General features: G+C 40.1%; 1 protein-coding gene across 1 annotated transcript; it reads left to right on the forward strand.

The window, feature by feature from the left end:
- Positions 1 to 1,845: 1,845 nt before the first annotated feature.
- LOC134620933 (insulin-like growth factor-binding protein complex acid labile subunit) lies at positions 1,846 to 10,412 on the forward strand. The gene is given in 3 exon segments (XM_063467289.1): positions 1,846 to 2,006; positions 6,255 to 7,274; positions 7,276 to 10,412. Coding segments are annotated over 2 exon segments (1,158 nt in total). The 5' UTR covers positions 1,846 to 2,006; positions 6,255 to 6,263; the 3' UTR covers positions 7,423 to 10,412.
- The last annotated feature ends 953 nt before the right edge of the window (positions 10,413 to 11,365 follow it).

Raw genomic sequence — 11,365 nt, forward strand, 5'->3', positions numbered from 1 at the left:
GCAAGATAGAGGTTAATGCATGTTTTGCTTTTTTAAATGAAAATAAAACCAGCTCTTTTCCTGCTCCACCCGAGTCTCAGTCCTCAGGACATCATGGGAGTCCTGAGGGAGTTATCGCTCATACCAAAACACACTGATGCTCCTTCGTCCTTGTCTCATTGACCTGAATTACTGTTTTCAGAGAGAAACCTGAGCTCAAGTTGTATTATTTTTGTTCATTGGGTTAAATCACTCTCTGCGTCATTGGGTCTGCTGGGTTTGGGGCTGATAGTTTGCACTGCTCTTTGTAGAGTTCTGGTTATTATTGAAGTGAACTCGCTGAGTCGTTGGATATAAATTATAGTGCACTGTTAATAAAGTGGAAGGAAAAAGTATTTCCCCCTTTTCTCATTTCTTAGTTTAGTTGTTTTGGTTTTTTTTGCATATTTATCAAGCGTACATATTTCAACCCATCAACATATGTTAATATTAGACAAAGAAACCCCCAAGCCAAAAAATAGCTTGTCTTACAAAGTAAAGCAGGATAAAAGATCTCAAACACCAACACGTCATGCCACGAACTAAAGAAACAGCTAAGAAACAAAGTCAGTGACATCTATCAGTCTGGAAAAGGTTACAAAGCCATTTCTGAGTCTTTGCGACCCCAGTGAACCAGTGAGAGACATTATCCACACAAAGAAGAAACCTGGAACAGTGGTGAAGCTACAGACTAAAATTACTCCAAGAGCTTCGATGGCTCATCAAGGAGGTCACAAAACAACCCAAAACAAAATGTAAAGAACTGCAGGCCTCCCTTGCCTCAGTTAAGGTCAAAGTTCATGATTCAACAATAAGACAGCGATTGGGGAAAATAGCCTCCATGGGAGAGTTCAAGGAGAAAACCACTGCTGACCAAAAAGATCACAAAGGCTGGTCTCATATTTACCAAAAACACCTAATGAACCCAGAGAAAATATTCTGTGGACTGACTGCTTCAGGACTGATGGAACCATGAATTCTGCTCTCTACCAGGAAATCCTGAAGGAGGATGTCCGACCATCAGTTCATGCTCTGAAGCTCAGGAGCATATGGGTTCTGCAGCAGAACAATGATCAGAAACACACCAGCGAGTCGACCTCTGAATCGCTCCAAAAAACCAAAATGAAGGTTTTGGAGTGGCTGAGTCAAAGTCTGGAGTTAAACCAGATTGAGAAGCTTTGACGTGACCTTAAACAGGCTGTTCATGCTGGAAAATCATCCAGTGTGTCTGAATTAAAGCAAAACCGCAAAGAGTGTTTTTGCAATTTTCTCTGCATCCAGTTTTTAAAAAAGACGCAGACACTCATCATGAAAGCACACAAATCACCCTTTTTTGTGATGGAACATCTGATCTCGAAATCTCGAAAACAGATTTGTTATATATTGATTTCGTTTTGAGTTTTTTGCTTTTAATTCGGTTTATTTTCAGTTGTTTTCTTTTAATTTGGTGTATGGTCAGTATATGGATGCACCGACGCCTCCTCAGGGTGGTTATACTGATAAATACTACAACTGAAGACATATTTTTTCCATTTTTTCTTTGATGATCCAATTTTTTTCCACACTTTGATGCAGCTGTGTGTACGAACCCTGCTGTAAACATGCAGGAACATCGGGGAGATAAACACAGCGGCGCCTGCGGTCAATCAAATCTGTCCAGGCCTCCTAATTCTCTGCTCTGTGGCCCAGTTTGGCTTCAATCTCTTAAAGCTCCCGTCTCCTAACCCACACCCACACCACATAACAACAGCACACCAACAGCGCTGCTTGGTGAATTATTGACGAGTCCTGCCTCCTCTCCCTCCCTCTCTGTGTTTCTTTCCATCACTCTGTCTTTGTGTTGTCGCTCGCCGGGTTCTCCAGACCGTGAAGACCCGCCCCTCCCTCTGCTTCATCACGTCCACTCTCCACCTGCTGCTGGCTGGATGTTGACGACTGTCAGCAGGTAGACAGACAGACGGAGGGGCAGGCAGGAGCAGCAGCTGCTGGTAAGATGAAACCTTTCTGTTATGGTCAGATAACACAGACTTTTTGGAGGTTTTTATCTCACAGGCTGCATCTGCTCCTCATTCTTCTTATTTCTCATGTTCAGGTATAATTTTATTAGAGAACAACATAGTGAATGAGTCTGCTGAGCATTTGTTTCATTTAAAGGATGTTTTTACTGCCATCGCCCTGATGAGGATCCTTTTTTAAAACTGTGAGAGTGCTCGAGTCATGTATGTGATTTTGCTTTCTCGCTGCATCCAGTTTTCTATACTCAGATGAACTTTATTCATTCCCAGATCTGTAATCAATAAACTAATTTTTTTTAATGAATAAATGATTATTTGTTTGTTTGTTTTTATCAACAAAATCAGTTTTGGTGACACAGGAGAGCAGTGCTGCTTCTCTGGTATTATAATATGCTGTTAAACCTCTCGGTGCTCTATTCTATAGGATTTATGTTAGAATTCTGTTGTTTCTCTTATTAAAATCTATCAGACTACTTTTGACATGAAGTCTGAATTCACGTTTGTCCATTTCAGATGAGTAGTGCAGAGACGCTGCAGCTTTTACTAAATTAACTCGCCATTCGCACACATGACGAATCAGTCCGGCCCCCTGGATGGCTTTACAAAGTCTGACAGTTTGCACAAAAGGACTTTTGGGTTTTTTTCTCTGTGTTTTGCACCTGCAGGCAGATGTTTGAATAGTTTTCAGTTCTACAGTCAGCAGTCTGTTTCCTGGAAATCTTTCTTGGAAAACTCCCAAAATCCTTTAATCACAACTCTGGTCATCACATCAGGCAAAGATGAAAAATATTTTTCCATGTTTTTTTTTAATGATAAATATTTTTGTCAGTTAGTTTAATTATGGTTATTCTCCATCAACAGCTTCACTTTAGCCTCCCGACAGCCACAGCTTGTCATGTCTTTGTATTTTGCTTCCAAGCAGCCAGACTTTGTTGTCATTTTTTAAAGTGGTCTTGAGCAATAGTTCTCTGATGGTTTTTACAGTTTTATGTTGTAAATTGGATGTTTTTTCATTCATTTTTACTTCAGTCCTTGTAACTGACCGTTATTGGAGGAATGGGTTTTTTTTATTTGTTTGTTAAGCCACTTAATTCTGGCCTATTATTGATCATTCAAGCATAAAAAATGCTCCTAACTTAAGGGATGAACCAGTGTTGTGTTTACATATAAAGTTTATCTTTAGTCACTTTGTTACCAACAGCCAGTCACAAAAACATAATTTTTTCCCATTTCTTTAATTGAATTTTGACAGAAGTTAAATATTATTTTTGTACCAACAAGGTGATTCTCAGAGAGCTTTTAGCTGAAAACTTGCATGGTGTGCAGTCTGACCTTAAAAAATTTGAGGAAACTGGAAAAGTGGATAACAAAAGAACAAGTCTCAGGTCTAAAAGAAATATCTACAGTATCTGAAAGTCTTGTCCTTGAGACATACAAAACAAGCAGGACCTGAGAGATGCACCTGGACCTTCATCTACTGTTCACTGAAGCCTCAGAAATGGTGTTCGTGGAAGGAAGCCATGCTTAAGGAAGGGAAACAGGGAGAAAAAGCTGATATCTTGAACATCTTGTCAAAATGGAGAACTATGTCTGAAGACTAAATAAATCACTGCACCTATTTCTCATTCAAATACTGCAACACAAGTTCAGGAAAATAGTGAAAATATGTCAGAAAACCAAGAGATTCCTGTTATATCCAGTGGATTTTTTAAACTAGATTTTTTTTTAAATTACTTCCAAAGGTCCACTTGCAGTGCCTTTTTTACCCACTAGGGGGCAGACGCTCACTTAAAAATGTGTTTTTACTGCAAAATTTCTCCAGAACTAATCAGCAACTTTTTAGTTATTTATTTTTTCTCTCATGATATTTTGCATTACAAAAAGTGTTGTAATATTCGGAAAAATAACATTATAAAATACTATATAACACTGCAACCCAAAAGCAAAAGTGACAAAAGTATATGTATATTTATAATTAAATAAAATCAAAACTACTGAACATTTTAAACCATAAAAACCTCTTAGGCTTCAGACGTCCAGTATGCATTATTAAATAATCAAAAAAATAGCTTCAGTATAACTAAACCTTCTAAAATGTGTAATTACAGCATCTCTTTAACTCCATAGAGCTGCAACAGCTCTTATTTAAATGATCTCTGACGCAATGTGACAGATTAGACCAGGCGTGACCCAATCTGGCTTTGCAGACTAATGAGAGTGGGGCATAATTCAGGGGCGATTCCAGGGTTTTTTAAGTGAGTCTGCGTTTCAGTTTAGATTTTACTGAGCATTATTTTCTGTATTAGTGAAGTTCTAACTGCGTGTAAAGTTGACCTTTTTCTTCTACTGTCTCATACGCTTCATGCCTTTGTCCTCCAGTCCTCTTGTGTATGTCTTCATAGTTGATGCAACTCTTTTTGTCTCTGTGTTTAGCATTTTTTCTCTTGACTAGTTCCTGTTTTACTTTGAGGGTTAGAGGTTTTTGGAACCTGTGCTATATTTACTTCTTTTGTCTGAGTGATTCCTCAATCAGCCCTCGGTGTATAAATAGTCCTGTCCTCCTCTTTGTCGTGTCGCCTGTATGTTCATGTTTTTTTCCCCATGTGTTACCTCATGATCTCCTTTCCCCCATCGTTGTTACTCCTGTGCAACCTCTTTATGGCAAAGGTGGTCTGTCTATTTGGACAGTTATTAAAGGGTTTTTGTTGTTTCTGTTAGAGTTGTCTGATTTGGTTTTAACACCCAGTGGTGTTTAAATGGATGTTCATTTAAACACCCCTGATTGAATGGCAGAGCTGTGATTGAATGTGGGGGAAAAATCTCAGATTTTTTAACATCTGTTTTGTAAATGGATGATTAGTTAAATCTGACTGCTGTTTTTTTTTTTTTTTTTTTACAATAAAGGAATATTTTCCCTGACCCATTTCTGATCATAGATCAGATTGGAGGATATTTAAATGAGTTTGAATGAATTTAAATGAGAAAATCTAAAAATTCACCTTTAAAAAGTTTGCAGTGTCACCAAGGTACAGTGGATCTCTCTCTTAGCCTTTTAGGCTGGATTTCTCATTTATCTCATCACAAATAGTACTGCATATGTCTTTATGGAAATTTTAAATTCTCAGTGCTGTAAAGAAGTCCTGCTGAAAGCTGTCATTTGTAGATTAGTGGATTTATACTTTGAAGTCGAGCTCCCACACAGGGTCACAAGATTAGTTTATGAGCTCCTGTGATGAAAAAAAAAAGGATAATTTTTTTTCCCACAGTTGTTTTAGTCAGCATTTACAACCTTTATAAAAACAAAGAAAATCTAACTCACTGTACACTGAAGAACAAATGAAGGCAACAGCATTTACTGGTAGAGATCTCCAGCTGTTTGTTTGGCTGTTTTTCTCAGTTATAAAAATGTAGATTCAACAGAAGCACAGAAATATACAGCTGTAGTCAGAAATTTACATCTGCTCCTTATGGGCAAGAATGTAACTGTAATTTTGATATTATGATGATTTCTTTGAACTGTCTTTTTCAGGCGTGGAATGATTGTACAGGATACATTTTTAATAACTTTAAAAAACAAGAATTGGCTGCACAAGTTTGAATTTATATTGGATTTCCTCTAATCCACACAGGCTCAAATATGTACATACACTCACCTAAAGCTTTAAGGTCAGATGAGACAAAGATTGAGCTATTTAGGCCAGCGGTCCCCAACCTTTTTTGCGCCACGGACCAGTATAATGTCAGACAGTATTTTCACAGACCGGCCTTTAAGGTGTTGTGGATAAATACAACAAAATAAAATGATACGACCAAGACAAAAACTGTGGTATTTTGTACATTTAATAATAAACGCAAATTCGCTGTGTAATTGTGTAACTTTATTAGCAGTGCCAACAACATTGAGAGTAACCTCCTCCTCTCTGCCCCTTAATGCTCTCTGGTCGCTATGGTAATGCGTAATTTCTTTCAAAATAAGCCACACAACTACAACAGTGGAAAAGACCCAGTGAAACCGAGTTAACGATAAAAACCCTAAAAACCATAAATTTCACATCTCAGCTCTCACGGTCCAGTACCAAACGACCGGTACCGGTCCGTGGCCCGGGGGTTGAGGACCGCTGATTTAAACTAAATCCATATATATTTCCTGCACAGTATGAGATCCATGTCACAGTCCTGAAAGAGGTCACTGAGTGGTAAAATCCTTCTTTGTTGTTTCAGAGAGCCATCATGAAGCTGGTTTTGCTCCTCCTGCTGGTGATGGAGGCGTCCTGCAGGTCTCACAGCTCTGGGTGTGAGAAGGGCTGTGACTGTCGTGGAGACCTCAAGTTCACCATATGCTCAAGGGCTTCCTTCGCACGGATCCCCAGCCGAGTGCCTCCCATCACTGAACTCCTCGACCTGTCTGACAACTGGATCTCCATCATCCCCGAGCGCAGCTTCAACACCACCCGCAAACTGCGGGTACTCCTGCTGCAGAACAACAACATCAGCGTGGTGGAGGATGGTGCCTTCTCACAGCTGGAGTTCCTCCAGAAGCTGGATCTGAGCTGGAACCAGATCACCACTCTCTCTGAGGGATTCTCCATTGGCCTAGCCTCACTGCGGGAGCTGCAGCTGTCCCACAACCGACTGACCACCCTGGACAGCCGGACCTTCCGGCACCTGGACAGCATCCAGCGATTAAACCTGACCAACAACAGCATCCAGACCATTCAGATGAGGTCGTTCTCCTCAATGAGCCTCCTCCGACAGCTCCACCTGCAGGACAACCAGCTGACGTCTCTGAGGAGTGGCACTTTCTCCATGCTTCGCTCCCTCGAAGTCCTCAACCTGGCCGGAAACCAGATCAGTGAGGCGGAGACTGGTGTCTTCAAGCCACTTGCCAGCTTGACGTTACTCAACATTGCCAACAACCAGCTGACCACCATCTGCTTCAAGACTTTCCTGAGCATCCACACCTACAGCACCCACCTCCTGCTGGAGGGGAACCCCTGGAACTGCGACTGTGACCTGCAGAGAGTTTTCCGGAAGCTGCGCAGCATCCAGCGGCTCTTCCTGGATGACTACTACAACCTGACATGCAGTTCGCCACCTGACCTCCAGGGCTACCTTCTGATAAACGTGGATGACGAGCTGTGCATTGCTGAGACGGTCACTGTGCTCATCATAACCATCACCGTCATCATCACCCTGCTGGCTGCCATGCTGATGGGTGAGAGAAAGAGGAGGAGGAGGAAGAAGAAGGGATTCCACTGGACGCAGCAGGGAGACTTTTCAGACGAGTCAGACTACTGAAGCAACTTCTGTTTCTGACTTAAATATATCACATTTTCTTTTCTCGCGCTGTAGTCTGGTAGTATTTTCAACCAAGAGTGCTCATAACTAGACTAGAAGTGGAGTTAAAAAAGTCCAGATAGAAGCCTCAGTGAGATTAAAAACCTGTATTTCAAAAGTGACTTGGCCAAGAAGGCAGCAGAGATTGTATCCATCCATCCATCCATCCATCCATCCATCCATCCATCCGTCCATTCATTGCATTCTACTTATGTGAAGCTGGGTTGTGGTCACAACAAATCTGGATCTGTGCTCTGGATCTCCTGAAATTTTAACTTACATATTTCAGATGAGAAAACAAATCTTAATTTTAGACAAAGAAAGCCTGAGTAGATATAAAATGCTGTTTTTAACTGAGGATTTCAAGGCATGAACTGATGGTCGGACATCCTCCTTCAGAATTTTCTGGTAGAGAGCAGAATTGTGGTTCCATCAGTTACAGCAAGTCGTCCTGAGGCAGCAAAGCAACTCCAGACCATCACACTACCACCACCATGTTTGACTGTTGCTATGATGCTGTTTTTATGAAATGCTGTGTAGGTTTGTTTTTGTTCTTTTTGTAACCCTTTCCGGACTGATAGATGTCAGTGACTTTGATTGTCAGCTGTTTCTTTAGATCATGACATAATGTGTTTCTTTTTGAGAATATTGAAATCAGGTTCTATTTTATTTTCTTGATTCAACAGGTGTGGTCGTAATCAGGTCCGGGTGTAACTAGTGACATTGAATTCAGCCTTCCAAAAAAATGTGGTTACTCAGAGTCAACTTGGGTGTGGGGGGGTAGATGCTCATACTTGGGTTATCTTTGTCTATTATTTAAATGTATTTGATGATCTGAAACAAGTAAGTTTTCCAACATGTTCTGGATCTTCCCCACGGTCTCCTCCCAGCTTTGGAGGGTTTCCTCCCAGAAAAACTCCCAAAACGCCCTTTAAAGCATGTCTGTTATGACTGAAGGGAAGGTTGCTGATTACACATGTATACACACAGATAAGAGGGAACCAGCTCAAGGATAGATTTATACAAAAACCAGCCAGTGGGTAAGCCTGCAGACACACAGAGAACATAAGTGATTTCCACAACCATTTAGCAATTGTAAGTACTGAACAGCCATTATCTGCTGAGATTAGCAAACCCATGTGTTTATCCATTCAGTTAGCTTATAATAGATCATTGCATTAAAATGCTCCAAAAGGCACCAACAGCATAAGCACAATCGAAAGGTCCAGTTGACTGACAGCTATTTTAGGGATATTCCATTACAGTCTATCTTTTCTGCAGCAGTTTCAAGAGCATGAAAGGCTAGACAAAATTGTCCTCAATCTCCTGTTGCTGGAGCTTTCATAGGACTTCACCAAGCAAAACCCATTTTTTTCTACTACTGTTGTTGTAGTGGCTGATAGTGGCTGTGGGTCACAAGGTAGAGTGGGCTAACAGCTAATCATGAAGGTTGCCCGTTCCATACACAGTTCCTGTAGTCTGCATGTTGAAGTAGATGTCGGGTAAGATGCTGAACTCTGAAGTGCACCTATTTGACTGTTAGCTTAGCGCATGTGTGAATGCATGAATGAGGCTTTCACTAAGAAAACACTTTGACTGCCCAAATAGAGTAGAAAAGCACTATATAAGTACCAGTCAATCAACCTTTCTTCAAAGAGGCATGTCCTTTGCCATTTGTTTAGTTGCACTAAATTTCCAATAGGCAACTTGAGACATCCTCCAGACAACCTGTTGGTTGTTGCCTTCATTCCCATCAGCTCAGATGGTAAATGGACTGGTAGTCATATACTGCTTTCCTACTCTAGTTAAGCACTCAAAGTGTTTTCTTACCACAAGCCTCGTTCACCACACCACCCACACAGTCATACAGGTGCTTTTTTCTATGCCTAAGCACCTTGTCTAACATTTGCACACACACTCTCACTCCAATGGTTGCAGCTGCTGGCTGTAAGGTGCACATGCGGGGGTCTTTATGTGTGCTGGGGTAATAGTGGGCCCCTGAATTAGTTGGAAGTCAGAAATTCCAAGTTCCTAATTGGAAATTTTTTGAGGAACACTCAACTTGGATTTCCCACTCAGAAAGTTGGAGCAGACCAACATCCTCCGAGTAAGCAATCAGAGATGGCTCCCTTCCAAGTACTAACCAGGCCTGACCCTGTTTAGCTTCCGAGATCAGATGAAATCAGGCGTGCTCACAGTGGTATGGCCTTAAGTTTAGTATGGCCATTAGCCAAAGAAAAAAGAAGCAATTATAGATGGCGGCACTGAACGTAAACAGTAGTTAAGCTGTAAACCTTTCATCTGTACTGCCACTGTATTTTTAGCTCATTAAATAAGCTGTATCTAAGTATATAGTGACGTATTTTTAGTGATATCTGAATGGCAAAGAACCAAAACAACAGAAACTAGCTTCATATGGAACATCGCTCCCGAGTTCCGAGGTATCAGGAATATAGTCAGGGGCCACCTGGAGTTAACAGTAGATGAAGGTAGCCTCATTCTGTCTGGATGCAGTTCCTAAAATTGTGCCCTGCACACTTCAGCAGTGGTTTTGTGTGTTCAGCACGTGAGACTGATGCTTGTTCTGGGTCCAAATCCCTCTCCTGCAGTTCTGTTTTCCCATCACCTCCACCTCCATTCATCCAATCACATTTAAAGTTCAAGGAACCCCTTGTAAAAAAAAACAGAAAACAAAAAACCAAACCACTTCTTAAAAAGCTGTAGTGAATGTGTGTCGTTTGTTCTTTAAATCAATAATCATGAGTGTGTATGACTACAGCTCCTCAGGTACAGATTTTTACTGCTCTGAAAATGACTGTGTGACATGAGACGTTATTTACTTCAAGCGGCTGGGTGGAGTGTGTGGTTTCCTGGTGATGTAACTTTATGATGCCTTCCAGGAACTCTCATTGCTCTTGTATTTAAAGCCAGCAGTCCTCACCCACCTGTCTGTACACCTTTGTTAAATACGGCATGAATTATGCTCTTCTGTATTTGCTCTGTTTGTTCTGTAAAGCAAAGAAGGTGTACAAATAAACTCCTTTCCATCTCATTGATTGTCACGGTGTTTGAACCAATTAATTTCTGTCACAAAGAAAAATGGAAAACGACATGACACCTTTCAGACTTGATGGTGATCTTGAAGGAACATTTCTGACTTAACAATAGAGCCAGTTTACACAGTTCATGATTTTTACAGCTAAAATATAATATGAAGCCTCTTAAAGAGGAAGGTTTGATTACTGTTCCTCTAAAACTGGGCATGAGTGCATTAAACAAGAGAGTTTCTGTGTGATTATTGGATAATAATTTGATAATGATCATAAGAAAGATGCCAAATGCTCCTTATGGTGAAAAATGTTTTATTGTTGTAGACTAATAAGCCTTCAGGGAGTCCTACAGTCATTTTTGAACTGCCTGTGTCTCTTTAAAAATGAATTATTGCTGTGTTTTTGTATGTTTTGACTGCGATTAATGGCACTTTCCCCTTTAATTGAGGCACTGGAGACGTTTAGGCGGAGTCGCTTTGTGGTATCAAGTTGCCAGAATTTACACCACGCAACTACCGGATGTGATGAAAACTTAAAAGCACAACGGTGTCATCAGGTTTGAAAAAAAGTAGGCTCACAAAACACAAAAGTAGCAACATTTTTGTTAAATAAAATGAACAAATGTTTTGTTTTGTTTTTTTTTTTTTAAACTTTCTAAAACCGAACATGTTAACTTTTCTAAAACAATTTCTTCCCCAAGATCCACTAAGAAAATTTTAAATTTTAATTTTAAACTGTTTTCCCCTTATTTCTAAATACTGTACCAATGTGCTTATGGTAACATTTTATTATGTGTTACCTGAACAGATTACAACACTTTTTTAGACTTAATAATTAAAAAACAAATAACAAAAACAAAATAAACAGTAAATTATAGAAAAACAAAAATCAACTTTATTCAGAGTCTTTCATTTAATGGTGAAATTTAATTTAAAGTTTATTATT

The sequence above is a fragment of the Pelmatolapia mariae genome, linkage group LG23, assembly GCF_036321145.2.
Source record: "Pelmatolapia mariae isolate MD_Pm_ZW linkage group LG23, Pm_UMD_F_2, whole genome shotgun sequence".
NCBI lineage: Eukaryota > Metazoa > Chordata > Actinopteri > Cichliformes > Cichlidae > Pelmatolapia > Pelmatolapia mariae.